The 20,452-nt window shown below is 43.0% G+C and overlaps 1 protein-coding gene across 3 annotated transcripts; it reads right to left on the minus strand.

Moving 5' to 3' along the window:
* Positions 1-1,191: 1,191 nt before the first annotated feature.
* INSIG2 (insulin induced gene 2) lies at positions 1,192-17,785 on the minus strand. Of its 3 annotated transcripts, XM_081200095.1 has the most exons (7): positions 17,636-17,767; positions 10,679-10,772; positions 10,416-10,526; positions 6,986-7,110; positions 6,183-6,349; positions 5,218-5,317; positions 1,192-4,571 (listed from the first exon to the last, which is right to left on the minus strand). In XM_081200095.1, the coding sequence occupies exons 4-7, from the start codon at positions 7,082-7,084 to the stop codon at positions 4,530-4,532; spliced, it is 408 nt and encodes a 135-aa protein (XP_081056221.1). In that variant the 5' UTR covers positions 7,085-7,110; positions 10,416-10,526; positions 10,679-10,772; positions 17,636-17,767; the 3' UTR covers positions 1,192-4,529. The 3 variants fall into 3 exon arrangements, with proteins under 3 accessions (XP_081056221.1, XP_081056220.1, XP_081056222.1); XM_081200094.1 differs by having other exon boundaries at positions 10,416-10,772; positions 17,636-17,785; XM_081200096.1 differs by lacking the exon at positions 10,679-10,772.
* Between the last annotated feature and the right edge of the window lie 2,667 nt (positions 17,786-20,452).

Below are 20,452 nucleotides of genomic sequence, written 5' to 3' on the forward strand. Positions count from 1 at the left end.
AAGCAGGGCTTGTGAGAAGTGTCAAAAATCTTTGGCTGTTGACTGAAATCACATCCAACTTGCCTGCTTTGAAAAAAGCCAGTGCTCAGGGAGAATTCACTTCTAGTGAGCTATTGTGCCAACATCCATAGGGAAATGTCATAAGACAACAGACACCACGCTCTGCAGTCCCATACTTACTAGATGGATCTGCAATCACATATGTTGCTAACAACTTGGTACCACTACATAAAAAAATGTTCAGTACAAATCACAGAGAGAACAAACTTCCTCCAGGTTTAAAAGAAGACAAAAATGTTAAGTTTGTACAATTCAACCTGACCCAGATCCTTTTATCTAGCTACTTTGCTAGCACAGTAATTGCTCAGAACCTTTAAAAAATGAAAACAATTGCAGTGGTTGCCATACTAAATGTGACGTCTCAGCATATTTCCAACAAAGCTGTTTTAAACTTCACAAATAACTTCATGGATAATTGCTTAAGAAAGACAACACTGGTATAGCATAATGGCTGAAAGTGCGACCTGTGGCCCCTAAGTCTCTAGTTCAGGGACTGCTAACTAGTAGCCCTACAGATGTTGCTGGAACTCCATCTCCCATCAGCCTCAACCAGCACGGCTAATGGTCAGGGAAGATGGGAGTTGTCTACAGGTACACCAAACTAGAACTGCTGTCGATTCAAGGTTGCCTCAGCCATCACTTCATGAGCCCGCCTGCCTCCTCAGGCTTCACCCTCACATTTGAACTGCAACATGGGAGTGGCAATACTGACCCGTACTGACAATAAACAAAATAACTGAAAATTAAATTATCTCATAACAAACTAATTACGACTCTGTTCGTCAGGAAGAGGAAAGTAATTTTATTAGATGAAATTGTCCCGATACTCTTCGTTCTTCCCTTTTCAATGTACCTTTTTTTTAGTTAGTTTTGTTTCTTCACTTAATTCTCTCACCTCCACTGTCCTCACCATAGTTGGAAGGGTTTGGATCTTTAAAGGGCCCATCGTGCTGCAATCATCTTGACTCATGGCAATTTCTGATTTATGTGTATTAACGGGCTTGTTTCCTTGTAGCATTTCCACGGGTGTTCCATAACCATTAAGGCGCCCCAACAGCCAGCATTCTAACTTGATCTTTGAAACAGGATAATTATCAATTATTGCTTCTTGAAAAATGAAAAAGAAACCGGTTCAACGAGGCTGTAATTATATTTAATACATGTTTTGCTTTTAACAGCAATTTGAAGTAAACATCGTCAACCTTTGCAATTCACAACTAGTGAAGAGTTTATAGTGCTTATAAAGTTGTATCTAAAATATATCTTAGTCATCCTCTACAGAACATTTTGAAGGCAATCTAATATTATAATTACACATTATACAGTAGCTGCTTTTTCCCACCACTGTAATTAAGGCATTCCCATTACAAACCTCTCCTCCCAAAATTCTAGTACTGGCTAGTAGGTACATAAAAATCAACACATGTTTTGTTAAACGAAAAACTACTCATCAACAGAAAACTTAGTCCACAAGAATGACTTTGGGGTGACTTTGCATCATTGGCTTAAAGACATGGAAGAGTCACTGAACTTATTCCAAGTGGCATTTTCAAACTGACCATGTGTTATCTATCACTGACTGACAAACAGTGCAAGGCATGGTATACAAGGATGCCTGGTGAGTAGTTACAATATACAAAAGGTTTTATTCTGCATGTTCACGTTAATATATAAAGGATGAGATAAATATATGAAGATGTATGTAAGATTTAAAACCACATTTGAACTTCTTCAGCAAGGTGGATGAAAACCATTTTTCCCCCCTCGTTACAGCTGGGTGCAAAGAACACATGACACAAAAGCAAGCAAGACTTGTAAGTGGCAAATCTGTTAAGTTCTCCAAAGTTTGCAGAGTCTGTTGCAGAATACAGTGGTATTCATAACATTCGATTAACATAGCCATGAACAGCCATCTTTTTTAGCTATTGCATGCCATATTGTGAACTGCGGTACCACACAATTGCTCTTCGTGCCTTCATAATTCTTTTCACATTTCGTGTCAACTAGATTTAAAAGCAACAATTGTGGGAAACGAGAGACCTGCTATACTCCCAAGACCATCTACTCCCAACAAGAGTTGCCCTAGACTATACATGTGAAACAGAAGGTGATCTCCTAGCTCTCTGCTGATATGCTCCAAGCTCACCTGTCTATGGGAAGGCCCTGGAGAATACAAGCAATGACTAGAAACTTCTAAGTAAGAGATCTCTTGTACAGTTCACATAAAAAGCTCCACACATCTTACTGGTCTGTTGCTTAATTTAGTCACTCTATTGTTTTCCAAGAGCCAAATTGCCAGATTTAAGCCTTCAAAATATACTCATGCCACAACTTTAACGAACACTTTAAACAGTTGGGTTGACCCATAAATATTAATCAGCAGGATCACAGATGCACTTGCAAGGTATGCTGGAATACTAAGCTCTCTGTTGACTTAATTTTAAAGTATCTCCACAATCCCAAGTGACATTTGTACCATTCAAGGAAATGCTTCAAAATTAAATCGTATAAATATACACAAAGTGTTTGCATTTCAGTGTGGGGAAGGGCATATAAGGAGATACACTAAGGCGTAAGTGCTTTCTTCATAACATTAAGTCCATAGGACGACACTGGAAACATTTCAGTGCTGCAGTGGGAAGCTACAACACCAAGTGGGAAGTCTCAGCTACTGCTATTTTGCATATTATTTGCTTTTGCGCTTTTTCTTTTCTTTAAGTCTTATTGATTGCACATTTTCCTTCCGACATCTTTTTGTCCCAAGCTTTCATTGCATATTCATCATATATTAGCATGCAAGCCTTAAAAACGCTGCTTAGTTTGTCTGTTCCACATTTTTTTTAATGAACACAACAATATACATTATTAAAGAAAAATAAAACATTTTGTCTAAACACATCAGTTCTTTGGACCAAGCCCTTTCGAGTCACTGTAACACATTTTCTAAAAAAAAACCTTTTACAGAATATTTCTTTTAAAAAGAAAATGTTCTTTAAAAGAATATAAGCAGCTCTCTAAAGCTAAATGAGCGACAATAGAAGTAATGAAAATGGTCAAGTTTAGAACAGATTCAACTTATTCTTTTTACTAAGAATCAACAACTTTAGGGCTTCATTACAAGTAAGGCATTTCTCCCTTCTGCCACATCCCCAACCTCAATGGACACCTCTAAGAAGAGTGTGTCAAGGTCACATAATACTCTGGCCTTCTTCGAGTCTGTTTAACCAAGCACAATCTAATGCGGGGATGGGAAACCTCTGGCCTGCCAGATGTTGTTGGACTACAAACTCCATCATCCCTGACCACTGTCTACGCTAGCTGGGGCTGATGGAAGCTGGAGTCCAACAACACCTGAAGGGTAAGGGGCTCCCAATCCCTGAACTACTGGGATCCTTTCACGTTTGCTGTAGCATACGACAACTATCCACTCATCCATTCTTTTCAATGGGGCATGCATAGGAGAAGTTCACAGCAGATTGCGTCTTCTATCATCAGAATGCATGTGAGAATCCATGCTTATGCATATAGTGCAAGAGCGAAACTTCCAACAAGTCAACAGAGGCTGATCTCACTGAATTTAAAGAAGTTCGGGTTTTCCTATTTCCACAGCAGATCTATCATCCACAGATGACTTATTTTCAGGTGGTCTCAGCAGCATCACTCCATCTGAGCCATGTCTGCATTCGCAGCAGTGTTACTGCTGGTGTTGCATGAAGAGTCCTACAACAGAATGCACCTATTTACAAAAGAATATGGCAGGCACAGACGTCATGACTGCGGCAGAAGCCTCACCTGTACGTATACAGAATGGTCCAGGTTGGTTTTACATCCAATATACAATCAACCCATGACACAGAACAAGTTGGGTGTGTATAACTGTACCTGACACACAACTAACCTGTTGATTTTTTGGGTGGGGTGGGGTAGGGACAAGTGAAGTCACAGCCTTGAATTATATTTGTGATTTACTGTCCTCAATGCCTTTTCAGGCCACCTTTACATCACTCTGGCATGAATAATAAAATAGAAACACTCTAATAACATTTAATCCCCCAAGTTGTCCAGGGAAAGGTAAAAAAAGGAATGCAACCGAGAGAGAGTTTGGTTTGGCACAGGAACATAATGCAAATAAGAGGATGGTATATGGCAAGACTAGCTTACTTTATAAAGTAAAGGCTCCTATCTAAAAACCAACAACTTGTCCAGCATGTTGCATTCCAGCAGAATTTCACACTGATCAGATACCAAGATGCTGGGATTTTCAAGTGAATTACAGATGTAGCAATCACAGATTGCAGTAAAAAGTGTCTTTTGCAGGTGGAACAGGCCAAGGGGGACAGCGAGTGAGAGCAGAAGAAGACACAAGAGAGGGCGACGACTGTTTTGAAAACACTATAAAGTACTCCTTGGTGCCAGTTCTTCCAGGTCTGTCATTCATCCTCCTTGGGAAAGGTATGCTTTGCTCTTTTTCAGTCCTGATGAGACTTTTCTGCAATAACCTTGCATTCATACTACAAAATAAAAACACATAAATTAAGTGGTAAGTGTCTCCAAGAATGACACACACACACACACACACACACACACACACACACACACAATAAAGGATACACTGTAAAAACTGAGAACAAGAGATGCAAATGAGTGGAGCTCAGCATGGTAAATTTTCTGGGAGCCCAGCTTTCCACCTTATTCCTACAATCTGCAGGTTGAATCCAACGTTGTGTTGAACGGACTTCCACTCACACAGCAGGACTTCATGATGCTGTCATGTGCTCTGCAGCTTTCCCACCCCCTACCAAACTTCTCTAGGTCTCCCAGCCATCCAGAGCAGGTTTAGAGGGTATGTTGTGGAGTAAGTTTACAGGGGTAGCTGAGAAGATGAAGTCCCATTATGGAAGTGGGAGTTCATGCACAGACAACATCAGTTACATCCTGGGGTTTTTCCTACAAGGCACTGTGAACTGAATAGTGAGTGTAGTTAAGTGGAGAACATGGCAGGGTTGGAAAGCACAAGTACTGCTGTTTGTTGAGCTTCCTGAACAGCAGCACAGTTATCTGGATGTGGCCTGCAAAGGATGGCTCACACATCTAAAGGTAGACAAAATTATTCACAAGTATGCTGCAAATAATCCCAGCACTGAAAGACTAACTTACCATTGCCAGCTGCCTGCCAATGTTCCCCATAGTTATTCCACCAGCAAAAAATATACAGGGTAACCAGGAACGCACATAAAGGAAGTCAGGAGATGTGTATCTAGGGAGAGATAAAGCGTCATGGTTAGGCCTGAAACAATGCACAAAGAAACAGGAAACCTCCGACACTCTGACGCTGTCGCCTGGGCTCAAGACTGCACTGGTACAAGTAACAGCTTGTGCTAATGCAACCGACACAGTCCTGTTTCTGAAAAACGAGACACAGCCTGCTCACTGTACATTGAAGCTTTGCAAAAAGACTCATAAGCAGCACTGTGCTGCAGTGACCGGGACACCAGCCCTTGCCCAGCAGAGCTGATGGCAGATCTTCCATTGGAATCAGCATGGCACCTTAAGTCCAGCCCAGAAAGTCAGAATCGGGCACTGGAAGTCAAGCAAAATCTTGCAGCCAGGCCCCTGACCCCATGCTGCACCTCCATGTAATGCCAGGCTTCCTTCCCTAGTTCCAAGTTTGAGATTGGAAAGGTAGCAATAGGGTTGTTGTTTTGGCCCTAGGTGCTATGGCTAAGCTGCTCATAGGTCATTGGCAATGCAGCTGCCCAAACACCCCTAAGCTTTTCCCTTGACCTTGTAAGCTAGGAAGAGGGCAGACATCTGCTGCAAGGTTGGGAACCCAAGTGTGGGGTCCTGCTTGTGGTCATGCTGCTTGAACACCTCTCCCCTTCTATTTCTTCTTTTTAAACAGAGCAGGCAGGTGTAGAAACACCCAGTCCCAAAGCCGAAAGGACAGGCCCATGCAAATCCCCGCACCTCTGGTGCAATCTTGCACACCATCCATTCTGATGGGATTGATGCATGCTGGGCAAGGAGTCGGAATAGTTTTTAGTATTTCATCGGCACCAACCCCTGATACCTCTTCTAATATCCTAGCATTACAATCGCCATACTGAAGAGAAAACACTTACTGATAAACTCCATTGTAGACGAGAAGCTGAGTCACCAATGTGGCAAGAAATGCAATTCCTATTCCCAGGCCGAAGCCACTTCGAGATCGATCAAACGTCCACCACAGCCCAATTGAAAGTGCAGCAAGTGTGAGGGACAACTGGATGTTGTTGGCAAAATCCACTTTCTGCGAGCGTCGTTAAGGAACAGTTTCGGAAGATCAGCGGAACACAGACTAATTGTTTTGGGGTTTCGCCTCAAAGGGATTGCCAGTAAGCATCACACAACTCTGATTTTCCTGACACTGAACAGCTTTCTGAAAATCAGATCTAACTGGAACATCCCTAGCTGGCCATTCGCAGCACTCTTAGGACTAGACCAAAGGAATGATGTTTCAAATGCTTGTTTAGTAGGTATGCAATTACTCATGAGTGCATGTTGGCTTGCAAAAGTGCCTTCCTTGGGATAGCCACCTTGCTAAAAGTTTACATGCACCCTGTCATTAGTGTGAACTCTCGTGCCACGAGAATGTTATTTCTTAATACTTTATTGCTTCTTGCTGCTGTTTTATGGCCAAGCTTTCTTCAGCCACACTGGATTTTTTATTGTGTTTATTAAGTTACTTTAAACATGTAGCTTGAAACTGTTGTAAATCACCCTGAGTTAACAATGGAAGGGCAACTAATAAATTCATTGCCACGTCGGGGAGTGCACCAGGCGTGCAATCCCAGTGAAGTGAGCGGGGCAGCTGTTGTTTAGCTCTTGGCCTCCTAGAAAAAAGTTTGGATGCAGCTGCCAACTTCATTACCATAGAGAAGGATACAGCACTGGCATGATTTATACCAACAAAGACTGCTACACACCGCATCACACTGGACCATTCCCTCTTAAATTTGTGTGGCTCTCCCAGGTGTCGATCCATGCAGGGGTACAATAACCCAATCACAGCTGTAAATGACAACAACAAAAGGCGAAAGGAACAATTATGACTTCTGCCAAATTTGCCATTCGCTGACGCTCCCTAAATTGGCTGATATCATACTGGTAACCATTCATTACATTACTAGTTAATTTTACGAAACGACATTTTTTTTATAACTTCCCGCAGATGAAAACACACTAGCAAAAAAATTTCTGCCACTGCCCTTGCCTTCAGCCTTGTTGAATGCCCTCCAGGTGCTTTGGACTAGAACTTCCATTAGCCCCAGGCAATGTGGGGAACCAATGTGCTGGTTTTGACCTATGAAGCCTCATGCAGCTCACTCTCAAGGACCACCTGTCCCCACATGAACCAAGTCAAGACTGTGTTCATCACCTGAGGCCCTTCTCCATGTGCACCCACTGAGAGAGGTGCAGAGGGTGGAAACATGAAAGCAAGCCTTTTGACTGATAGCATCCTGCTTGTGAAACACTCTCCCCCAGGAGGCATGCCTGGCACCACCGCTATGTATTTTCAGGCACCAGGCAAAAACATCTCTTTGAACCCAGGCTTTGGCCCCTTAATTTGGAGGGTATCAGCTATCTGTGGCCTCTTTTAGTGGGGTGGGGTGTTTGAGACCTATATATGGGTGTGTTTTTAGGTTCTCATTCTGTTTGGGTTCCTAATACAGTGGTACCTCGGGTTACAAACTTAATTTGTTCCGGAAGTCCGTTCTTAACCCAAAACCGTTCTTAACCTGAGGTGGGCTTTCACTAATGGGGCCTGCCACTGCTGCCGGAGCGCGATTTCCGTTCTTATCCTGGGCCAAAGTTCGTAACCTGAGGTAACTACTTCTGGGTTTGTGGAGTTTGTAACCCAAAGCGTTTGTAACCTGAAGTGTTTGTGACCCGAGGTACCACTGTATCCGGTTTTAAAGTTTGTACCATTTTTGCAAGTTGCTTCAAGTCACCTTTGTGGGGAAAGTGGCTAATGAAAGCCAACAACAAAAGTGCGGGATGCTGGGAGCTGTACTCTAAACCTCCAGAGGGACCAGGGTGGAGAAGGATGGCAAAAGACAACCAAGCCAAACAAATGCTTGTGTCTAGAATTGCCAATCTAGGTGTAAAATAAAAATGAAGCAAATGGCACAGTAAAATACTCAAGGATTTCAGATGGGCAAAAAATAAATAAATAAAAAGGAAAGATGACAGGCAGGCAGTTTAGAGATAAAACGAGTCTCTAACTGTGACCAAAATATTCCAAGCGCGCACAGACACACACACACCCCCGAGAAAAGAAAACCAACACATTCAGACAATTTACACAGACAATTCCTTTCAAATCTGAATCCTCTGTGAAATCTGTGGTGTATTAATTCCATGAAAAGGTACAAAAGGAAAGTAATTAGATAATGCAAGATACGTAGCCTTGAAGATTATCTTCAGCAGCAACAACAAAAACCTGTTTCCTAGACAATAGATCGGTTTATTGACCTGTATCAGAATCTGACAAGCAGCACCTCAGGAAAATATTGGCATATTATGGGAGGTTTACTTACAATAGAACCTTCCCCTAGTGCTGCCCCCTGACTCCACTGCCAAGAGGTTTCCGCTGATAAAAAGATCTTATGCAGCAACTGAATTCATTAAAGTATTGGCTGAATCAGTGGCAGGGAGACTGGAGAGATATGTACCCTACCCTGCCACAGAAATCTAGATGCCATTGTACTACAGCAGCCTTACCCAACCTGGGGTTCTCCAGATGTTTTGGGCTATAACTCTCATCAGCCCCCACCAGCAACAGTGTTTTGTGTTGTGTAGGCTCTTATGATGTAAGTAATGGGCCCCGCCTGCTAGCCTGCTCCCTCAAATATCACTGGTTTGCTTCTGGCTTACAAAAGAATTCAGCAGACCATGCTACTTACTTAAGACGATTATTGCCTTGCAAAATCTAAGAACATTTCTACTATAAATCAGATTTTCAAAATAAATAAATTTGGACCACCAAATGGAAATCGAAATCAGTTTTTTTTATATAAAAAAACGAAGTTGGATCACTGAATGCAAACTGTCTGCCCATGACTGCTTTTTCTTTCCTAAACTGCAGCCATGGGAGGGGAGGTGCAATCCGGACTGGGACTGTAGCGGAAGCAAAGTGTTGGTGTCCTCTCCCACCAGCCCTGGTCCAGATTAGCTAGGCCTCCCTCTCTGCCTAGGGCCAGTCATGTGGTTGATGCAGGGCCAGATTTAGGTTTGATGAGGCCTTCAGCTACTGAAGGTAATGGGACCCTTTATATGTCCAGCTGCCCTTTGTCAACAACAAATTGTCGCTGTTTTTGGTGTTGAATGTATGCTATATGGTAATTTATGGACCTAATAGGTATTTAAAGCCATTTGCACATGTTGCCATGCAACCAGTCCATGCAGAATGTAGGCACCCTATATATAAAAATGAGCAAACCAGTGATATTTGAGGGAGCAGGCTAGCAGGCGGGGCCCCATTACTTACATCATAGGATCCTACACAACACAAAACACTGTTGCTCTATGTAGGTTTTATTTTATTTGTTTTTAATCTTATATTTTGGAAACGTACATCCAGTTTCCCCCCTTTAAATTTCTTTGCGGGGCCCAAGAGAGTGGGGTCCTAAGCTATAGCTTGTTTAGCTTACACGTAAATCTGGCACTGGGATGCCATGCCCAGCTTGGCCCATGAGAAGCAATGACGAATGGAGAATGCCTGGCACTCTTTCCTCTGCCAGAATCTAAGACATCCCAGCAAGCTAATCCCTACTAGCAGCAAGAGGGGGAGCTGTAACTGGGCAGCACAGTTGCACGAATCCAGCATCTGCATATCCTCCGATGTGCATGCATGAGTTCTCAGCACATTAGGTTCCTATGTGGAAAGTCAGGGCTACATGATGCACCTCCCACATCCGTGACTCTCTGTCCACCTCATTCTCCATGGCTGAGCAGAGGAGACAGGGAAGTCCTTAGATACAAAAGGTGCACTTAGACCTCATGTTCCTCTTAACGACCTTTGCCCGGTTCATGTCCACAGGTGTCTTGGAGGAAAGGAGGAGGAAATGCCAAATGGTGCTTCTGCAGACTGAATCATCTCCTACTTTGGAGGTCTTTAAGCAGAGGCTTGACAACCATATGTCAGGAGTGCTCTGATGGTGTTTCCTGCTTGGCAGGGGGTTGGACTCGATGGCCCTTGTGGTCTCTTCCAACTCTATGATTCTATGATTCTATGATTCTATGATTCTATGATTCTAAGCCCATGATGTTTCCCCTAATAAGGTTTCTCTCCGGCCGCATTTGTTCCGACATACCTGATGCTGTTCCACAGCAAAGCGGTACCCACCAAGCCGAAGAGAAGACGCTGGTGATCACATCTGGTGGGAACAAGGTGACGTTTCTCTGAATTTGTAGCAAGTTTAATACTAGAGCAAGGAAGACACCAATTAAAAACAGGACTATCCCGCGGATCATCAAGTTCAGGCTGTGGCTGGTCACCGAGGAAATGTACGGACCGCACTTCTTTGGGATGGATGGCTGCGTATCATCGTCATCTGCCATGGCCGCCTGTACTTACAGCAAAATGCAACGCATATGTTGGGAGAGAAGGGGGGATGACCAAGAAGCTTGAAGCAATACTATTTTTCTTAATTCAGGGTGTACTCCAAATCCTGTGCAAAACAAAACAAACAAACAATATAATTATGGAACGCACACATAAATAATCTTTGAAAAAGGCTGCGGAAGCATGGCATTAACCCACTAGGACTTCTACTAGCCAAATTCTGCAGCTTTCAATCCTTGTACACCTTTGGAGAGCTACTGTACAGGGAATAAGTGGCTGGTGGATTCAACCCATTCCAAAGATGCTTCTGAGCAGAAAACAAGCACAGTCGCTCTTGGTGCGTGCCTCAGCTGCCCACTAAAATACAGAGGCATCAGGTTCTGTAATGAATGCACACTAATGTGTGTGAGCAAGAAAGGCTTTTTTGTCACTATTCACAGTGGGGAGGACTGGGTTCAAAGAGCACTTTGGCAATGTGGCCACTCACATGGGAATAAGTCAACAGGTCCCACTGCTCAACTGAAAATATAGGTTCTGCTAAAAAAAAAAACAAGTTACTGATATAAAGATAAATGTAGCATCACCTTAAAACACACATAAAGAGATGCTTTTCTATATGAAAAAATTAACACCCAAATATTCAGCTTAATTGGCAAGAATTTGCAGCTTTCATTTATTTTAGTACAATAAAATTCTACTCCTTATTTGTGAATAAAAGCTTTAAATCCTAGGATGGTATGCATCCAGGTTTTATTCAGAGTAGACCTACTGACACCCATGAACCTAACTTACCCATGCTCATTTATTTCAATGGGTCTACTCTATGTAAGACTTAGTTGAGTAACACCCATAACCACCATCTGAATAGAAAGCTGCAGAAAACAAAATGGAAATAAAATGATTTTTACTAAACTTTCTGGTTCATCATCACTGCTTCAGGAATTATTTAATCTTGACAAAACTGATACCAGGACTTTTGGTCTCTATTGCTGAAAGATTCAAGGCCCGTCTCCCCAAAAGCTGAGAACTAAACATGGAATATCATAGGCAGCCAAACATTCATGGGGTAATGGTGAATCACCGAAGTAGCATAGCCTGTTTTCTTTTCTTTTGTTTTCTTTTAGCCAAAGCCTGGCACACATCATGTTACCACAAACATAAACATACCAAGTCGATGTGGCAACCTCCCAAAGAGGTGCTTCCACAAATTGCTGTGATAGTAAGTTATTAGCGATTGCATAATAAACTCCACAACCTAGCTTTAAGCATATTCCTGCATTGCAGGGCTTGGACTTGGTGATCGTCAGGGTCCATTCCAACTCTGAAATTCCATGGTTCTATGATTTCTAGAAGAGGTGCTTTTCATAGAATTGTAGAGTTAGAAGGGGACCTCGAGGGCCATCTAGTCCAACCCCTGCAATGAAGGAATCTTTCGCCCAATGTGGGGCTCAAGCCCCTTAACCTGAGATTAGGAATCTCAGGCTCTACCAACTGAGCCATTTCTGGTGTTGCTGTGTGCCTCTCCTCTCCCCACAAAAACATCATTCAGTAAAGGGACTTTGAAAGGTGTCCTCAATTTCTGAAACAGGTTTTATTAAGACACACAGTGCTACGGTCAGGTGAGTTCAAGGGGTGCTTGCGCAAGAGTTCTTCACACACTTAGCCCCGTGCCAGAAGAACAGAACATGAAGAAAATGACTAAGGTACGCTTTGAAATCAGAAACCTGGCTGGGCAAACGTGAGTAACTCCAAAGCTGGTGCTCTATGTGGTAGAAGAGAAAAGGGGAGTCTTTCAGCGAGTGTGCATGTATACCTGAAGCACTTCATAGGAATAGGAGAGCTGTCTTCCCGGATCAAACTAAAGAGATATCAATTCTAACATCCTATTTCCAACAGGAGCCAGCTAGGTGCTGACAAGAAGGACAAGGAACGAAACAGTCAACCCAACCCTTTGGTGCTCAGTATTATTATGTTATTATTGCTTATTTCATCTATGAGTCACTTCCCACAAGGCATCCCAAAGTGATTCACAGTATAATAAAAACATATATAAAATAGCTACATAGATAAAAACAAATGAACACATATATTTTAAAACAACAGCAGCACGTGAAAGTTTTAAATCTGATACAGAGGTAAAGATCTCTATTTTGAAGGCTTGCTGAAACAGGAATGTCTTTAGGACTCACTGAATGACAATAGGGGAGTTGCCTCTCTGATATGTAGCAGACATAGATATGTTCCCAAGGGGAACATTCTGGCCCGATTCTGAAATGAACCTCTTTAATAGGGTGGTACCTGCAGGATGCCCTCCATGGAAGGGCACAGTGATCAGCTGGTTACGTAGGGGATGACTCAATGTTTAAGTTATCCTTGTTTAGATAGCATCGTTCAGGAAACAGAACTCGCTGTGTAGGTGGTGTCTTTAGCTCCATGGTGAGGTGTGCTGCATGTACAGGCAAACCTCTCAAGTTTTTGCAGAGTTTCCAAGCTTAACTCCATTCAATGGTTTGCTTTGCTCGGAAAAGCAGAAGTCACCCACAGAAGCTTCAGCCAAGCCACACAATCAACTCTTACTCTGAACTCACAACCTAAGCCTTCAAAAAGCATTTCTTCTTGTGCCCTTTTCTACATCTTGCCGCCAATGTCTTAGCCATCTGCCTTCCCTCAAGGCTTTTCATCCAACTCACCACAAACTCTTCAAAATCCATCAAAAAGCTGGACCGCCAAAAGCTGGACCATATTACCACCAAAAGCTGGACTGCTGAAAGCATGGGTGCTGTGTTGACAATTGATGCATTCTTTCAGAACCTGCACACTAGTTGTGGGCAAAGATCCACCACCACCTATTGCTTCCCATCTGTGTATCTGGTGCAAAGGGATCCCAAAGCATTCCATATAAGCTGTACAGAACCTTGCTAGACTACCTTTGTGGAAGTGGGTTGAAAAGTGATTGCAACTTCCTTATTTTTTACTTTTTACTATGCTCAGTTGGCAATTTGTTGGGTGCAGAAGTGCAGGCCAGCAGCAGTACTCCACACCTGCAGGCAGTTCTGTGTGCTCCGAGAATCTGCTGAAGAAGAGGTGGCGTAGAAGAAACACGCAGTCTCTTGCTGCTACATCTCCTCCACTTGCTTATGAATAAGCGCTATCAAAAGATGCAAACGATTGGCAGCTTCAGAATGTGCAAAACAACGCTTCTGGGGGAGGGTTTTCCCCTCCCTTTAACGTTCCAGGTGACTAAGCTGTCAGTCAAAATACTTGTTATACACAAATGTGAGACTGGATCCATGTAGAACAAGATATTTGATTGACAGGTTGGAAAAAGAGGTGTCTGAAAAAGGAATTCTGCCAGTCTGATCCAGAGTGTGTGTAGGGAGAGCTGGTGAGGAGTGTGGAATTTTCCTGAGTACAGTACTTGATGTAGAAGGCATAGAAGTATGCCTTAGTTATGTGATCATATGAGTGGTTGTTTTTGTTTTGTTTTGAAGGCTGATTTCCCCACTCCCAACTATGCAATTTATGCAGCCTAAGCTTTCCTTTGGTCCAGAATGACCTTGTCATAACATTCTTTGCTCTGGTGACCATCAGGTCTCACTTTTGGTTAATTGCCATCTCTGTGCAGACTTCCTATAGTAGTTCCCTATCACTTGCAGTTCTCTTCACAGTTCAACAGTCAAGTTGCCTACTGATCTAGGCAACTGCAAGTACATTACAGTGTTTTGCTACAAAGCAGGAAATAGAGTTTTCAGACTCTACTATTGGGTTTTGGAAGGTCCGCTAATGTTTGAAACCTGCGTCCAGAACCTCATTCTGGGTTTGTAGTCAAGACATCAAGCACAGTTCTGAGACCAAATAAAAAAATTCCTTCCAGTAGCACCTTAGAGACCAACTACGTTTGTTATTTGTATGAGCTTTCATGTGCATGTACACTTCTTGTATCTAAAGAAGTGTGCATGCACACGAAAGCTCATACCAATAACAAACATAGTTGGTCTCTAAGGTGCTACTGGAAGGAATTTTTTTATTTTGTTTCGACTACGGCAGACCAACACAGCTACCTACTTTTAACTAGTTCTGAGACCATGTGTCAATGACATAAATCAGTGGGCAATGCCTTGGTCTGATGGTACTGTCCCCAATATAGGTAGAAAAATACCACAAAACAGATATAAAATACAAAGTTTTTTTAAAAGATCCAAGGGCAGCTACAACATCAGTAAAAAAATAAAAACAAACACCAAATCAGTTAAAACCAATTCAAATATGTTTGCAAGGCAGCTTGCAGGCCAGAGGCCTGTATAAATAAAAATGTTTTTTGCCTGATCCTCCTCAACTGAAAGCTAAGCCAAGTGTTCATTCCCCACCAACAATCTTTTGCAAATCCCCTAAAGAAGACATGACAAGGCCGTCAGTCATTTTTCAGTTCTTTTACATATAAAATGGAACGGTCTTACATTTGACAGTGGATAGGGGACACAATAAAGTATTTACAACAGTTCAAACAATCTGCCAGACGTATTTGTATTAATTTAACATATTTTATCTCACTGTGTGCATTTCTAAACATGTTTTATCCTAAAATAAATCATTTGGTTTGTTGTTGTTGAGCCAAGAACTACATCACAAAATCTGGAGAAATACAAACTCCGAAGGATAATTAGTCCACAATCTGCAAGGAAATACAGATCAGGCCAGTTCACACTGGAATTCACAGAAACTGAATTGTAGCTGCACCCCGAGATACCTTTAATTTATAAATCAATTTCTCAAAAATGAGACTAAAGGCAACTCAACTATTAACTATTACAATACTTAACTATATTAACTCTTCTTGAGAAATGCACCAGTATCACACAAATTTATGGTTGAGTGGCACATAAAGCAAGGTAAGAAAGATCTCCTGTATTGAAGCAACTCTTGCAAAGCTCCCTTGTGAAGGTATTGCACCATCAGTGGCCTTGAAAAACGAAGGCATTTTCAAAAGAAATACTCAGTCTGGAATGCAGAATACTATAGTACATGTTTACAAATTATTCAAACCTTTTCTGAAACAATGGGGAGCAAATATCCTAAACAACAAGATATAGCAGATTTCCTATTGATTTTAAATGAAATGATTTTAAATTGCATTCTGTATGAACAACACACACACCTCCTTTGTACAGTACCACAATAACTAGACTCACAAATATGAGTCCGCTTATTTTTGTTTGGCTTGTTATTTCAACCATTACAGTATTTGTGGTTGCCATGCCAGGAAGCACCATGAAAGGTGTTTTCTCTTCCTGGTGAGGTTTGCTATGGCCTTTGGGAAGGAGCCTAGTGACAATCTTGTTCTCAGTGTACATTACAGGGGCACTGCAAACAGATTTAGTGGATCCCATTTATACAGCCATTGACCACACAATAGCAGGTTCAAAACAAATGTACAGATCGACCTGTATGGACAGCTATCTGTAGGTAACCACTTCAATGAAATTGCCGTTACCATGCTTCTACAACCTCTCAAGAAAGTTGGTGATGGTACAACTCAGTTCGGTGAGTTCCAGAGAGGATACATAGCCATGTGGTAGCTTACCTCACGTGGTTCCATCTATAGTAACCAAGTAAGACATAGTTGGAACGCAAGAGCCATAGTGATGGAGAAATAGAAATTGCCTAACACTGCAGGCCAACCCAGAGACAGGAACAATCTACATACATGCAGGAAGGACTTGAAGATATTTCTACTGCCGCTGGTGATGCAAATTGACATTGCTTTTAAATCCCTTGAGTTAATAAAAAAACGAACAAACTCTCCCCCACCTCACTTTATTCTTAGATGGAATTGATAAGAGCTTGATATAAACCTTGTACATAATTATACATCTTCAAAATCCTTGAAGAAATGACACCAAAATAAGTGTGTGTGTTTGGGCAGGTGTGTGTGTGTGTGTGTGTGTGTGTGTGTGTGTGTGTGTGTGTGAAGATACCTTTTCAAAAACCAGAAAACAAAGAAAGCGCCTGAATACTAAAACCCACACTACATACACTCCTTTATGCCTTCTGTGACGTAGTCAGTGACCTGATGAAGTGCCTTGTCCTAAAGGGATGACATCTACTGCAGGATGCAGTCTGGTGGACATTGTGTTGTGCTTAGCTGGGAGCACTGAGCTAGGACCAGGTTCAAACCTCCTCTCAGGCATGGACTTCACTGGGTGGGGACGGGATGAAATTTGGGCAGGCAGGGGAAGATTGGCAAAACGACATAATTTCGCCTTGTGCTTCCTTTTATGCGCAACGGTGGGATATAAATACAAACAGCAGGCAAGAAGAAACCTTCATTCCTGGCGTCGACAAGCTACTTCCTGAACCGGATGGTCTTTGAACCAGCCAATTTGGGCTGTCCCAAGTTCAGGTTTGGGTGGTTAGAGGAAGAGGTGTTGGGGGGGGGTGTGTGTGTGTGTCTGGAAAGAGGACAGGTTCCCTGCGCCTTGTCTTGACTCTCGACCTGGCGATTCAGCTGCTTGCAGGGGGTTGGACTAGATGACCCTTGGGGGTCCCCCCCCAACCCTACGACTCTCTCTACGAAAACATGTGTCGTTCTCTCCGGCTTGACAGGAGGGCAAGGAGCAGCAAGCACCCTTTTGCGAAAGTAGCGCTGTCTAGACCGGGGGTGGCATGAGAATCACAACTAAGGCTGACCGTCCGTCCGTCTGTCTGCCTCCTTCTGACTGGCAGGCGTCAGGAGCCATTCAGCTCCGTCTCCATAAACCAGGAGGGGCGCGGGGAAGGCTCTACAGCTGCCTGTTAGGTATAGATACACATAGACATATAGATATATGGTAGCCCCCCCCGCCCCCTCTGCTGCTGCTGCTGCATCCCCTCCGAAGCGCCCTCCCCGCTCGCCGGCTGCAGCCCCGCCGCGGCCGAGTCCCGCTCCCTCTCCGCCCGCCCCGCCGCAGGCACGCCGAGCTCTCTACTCACTCTGCCTCCGCCATCTTCTCCCTCCCCTGCCTGCCTGCTAGTCTCCGCCTCCCGCGTCTTCTCTAACCCGGCAGCGGGCTCGCCTTGCCGACGACGACGACACCTGACTCGGGGCAAAGCCGCTTCCGCTGAGCCGCGGAGGCTGCAGGGAACTCCGGGGCCCGAGAGGCCGCCGGGACCGGGAGACCGGGCAGCGGGGTGGTGGGTGCTGCCGGCTGCCTCCCAGACCGACGACGAGAAGTGGGGGGTGGGCACCTCACAATATGCAAGGATTGAGCTTTCTGCGCTTCCTAATAAATTTGGGTTGCGAGTTGGTTTGCTTGCTTGAGTGTGGAGAGAGAAGAAGTTCCAGTCAACTCTTCCATCATCATCATCATCATCATCATCATCATCATCATTATTATTATTATTATTATTATTATTATTATTATTATTATTATTAGATAGATATGCTTCAAACCAAGTAGGAAAGAGGGGTTATGTCTGCGTTTGGGTCCTGTCGCATTTTGTGAGCCATGCCTACACTGCGAATTTAAATTGCTGCGCAGGGAAATAGTGGGTTAGATTTATAACTGGTCGTCTGTTTTCAAACTTAAATTCTGTGTATATTTTTACCTGGATTTGGATGCAACAGAATTCGCTCCTTTGCCCATAGTGGTCGTAGTGGTCGATCGTTGGACTATTAATTGTTTGCTAAAAGTAAAAGTTAGCAATGCTATTTATATTTAAAACTGAATGATTATTGCACCCAAAGCTAACAGCAGTGCTGTAGCCAGCTCTCCCCCCCCCCCCCTTGGCAGACCCCTTGAGAGAAGTATGGTAGCTTTTCCTTCATTACATCAGCATCTTCACAAGCAGAATTGCTGCTTGGCCAGCTGTTGTTAAAACTCCTAAGGGTCCTGCCTGAAAAAATGAAATAAAATAGCAAGCCTAAAATATTTACAATAAAATAAAAATAGAAATCAAAGTTAAGTTGTATAATGTCCCACAAAACTGCATTGTGCTGTATTTTTAAATTCATCAGAATAATAAAGAGCAACTACCAATTGGATAATTGTTCTCCATTACTTGTGCAGCTCTTTACACATGGAAATAAATTTTACAGTTTCTTTACAATATTATCCCACCCCAAGGACAACTGTTCAGTATTCCCCCTTTTAAAGGAAAAACTAGGGCTGTAGGTTTAATTGATTGACAAATTAAATCCATTTAAAGAAATCTGCCATGCAAAAACAATTACCAGTAGATGCCTACAGTAGTGAAGATTGGTTATTTATGGTTCTTGCTACTACTGTATTTCATTTGACCTGTCTGTAGATTTATTGCAGGATAAGAGAATTCCTTTCCTAAGGTGGAGTGACCTTTTCTGGTGAAGATAAGCTTTCTTGCACATCACTCCTGCCTGAGGCTAGAGACTCTCACACATGTAATAAGTACACCTCAGAATCTTACTTCAGGAGATGTGTGCCTTTTCCAGGTACTGCTACTATTTGATTGCTTAACTGAGTGGAGTTATAGTGGAACAGTTGTCTCGGAGCCCGTTCACGGCACTTCCCAGATGTGATCTTACACAGTTCCACAAATTTGTGTATGAAGGAAGTGTGTATCAAGGATGGGACACTATATGGATTGCACTAAGAAGTAACTTGCCACAGCAAGTACATGTGAATTCTGCCACAGACACCAGGACAAATAGGGCTGCCATATTTTCCCCTGCATGAAACTCTTTGCTGCATAACATGCAGAAACCAACAGGTTCAACTTATTCTAGATTGTGATGGATTGCTGGAAAACACTCTTGGTGAATTTTGCCTGTGTTGCATCTATTCAAGTAAAATAGATGACAGCCTTACAAGTGTGAACAGCTTTTGTGAGAGTGTGGCTGGAGTAGATTTGGCACAGCTGGGTGTCATTCATCAGAGGGGCAGGCCATTGGCTGCGATGCAACAGGTCTAAGGGTCAGGAGATCAAACAGCCAAGTTTAGGTAGCAGGTTCAAGGAACATAGTCAAACCCAGAGATAGCAATAGAGCCTGCAGCAGCAGACAGGCATCAAAGCAGTAGGATGGCAATGGTAACCACCCTTATAGGCCTGTATATTGCTGCAGTGACATGCCCACTGTGGCACAATGCAAGTATTTTAACACTTCAGTGCTAGTTGCTTCCCCAATGGCTTTATGGCCCTCAATTCTTCAGTAAACCAGGGGGTTCGGGCTCCCTGGCACACAGGGGCAGGTCATCATGAAGCAAGACACACTTGCAAAGGTGACCTAGCCATAGCTACCTGAATTTTGAGCAGGTCATTTTATCTGTCAGTGACAAAATAATAAATTTATATTTTCTGCAAGATTTTTAGACTGCCCTTCCACCATACATAGTGAACTTACGACAATTTCCAACATAAAACAGATCCTATTTAACAGAAAAGAACCGTAAGACTACTTCAGCCTGATCATTAGTAAAATGCAGCAGTGCAGAAAACCCCCAAAACGTTAAACCACATTTACTAATTTCCTCCAAAGGCTTGCAAGAACAAAGTTTTCCTGGTTACGCAACAGACTTTAGTAAAGGGGGTGCACTTGAGGCCCGTTGAAGTAGTCTGTGTGAAAGAAGAAGAGTTTGGATTTGATATCCCGCTTTATCACTACCCAAAGGAGTCTCAAAGTGGCTAACAATCTCCTTTCCTTTCCTTTCCTTTTTTTCCTTTCCCTTCCTCCCCCACAACAAACACTCTGTGGGGCTGAGAGACTTCAAAGCAGTATGACTAGCCCAAGGTCACCAGCAGCTGCATGTGGAGGAGCAGAGATGCGAACCAGGT

This window comes from Podarcis bocagei, assembly GCF_964188305.1.
Source record: "Podarcis bocagei genome assembly, chromosome: 1".
NCBI classification, from domain to species: Eukaryota; Metazoa; Chordata; class Lepidosauria; order Squamata; family Lacertidae; genus Podarcis; species Podarcis bocagei.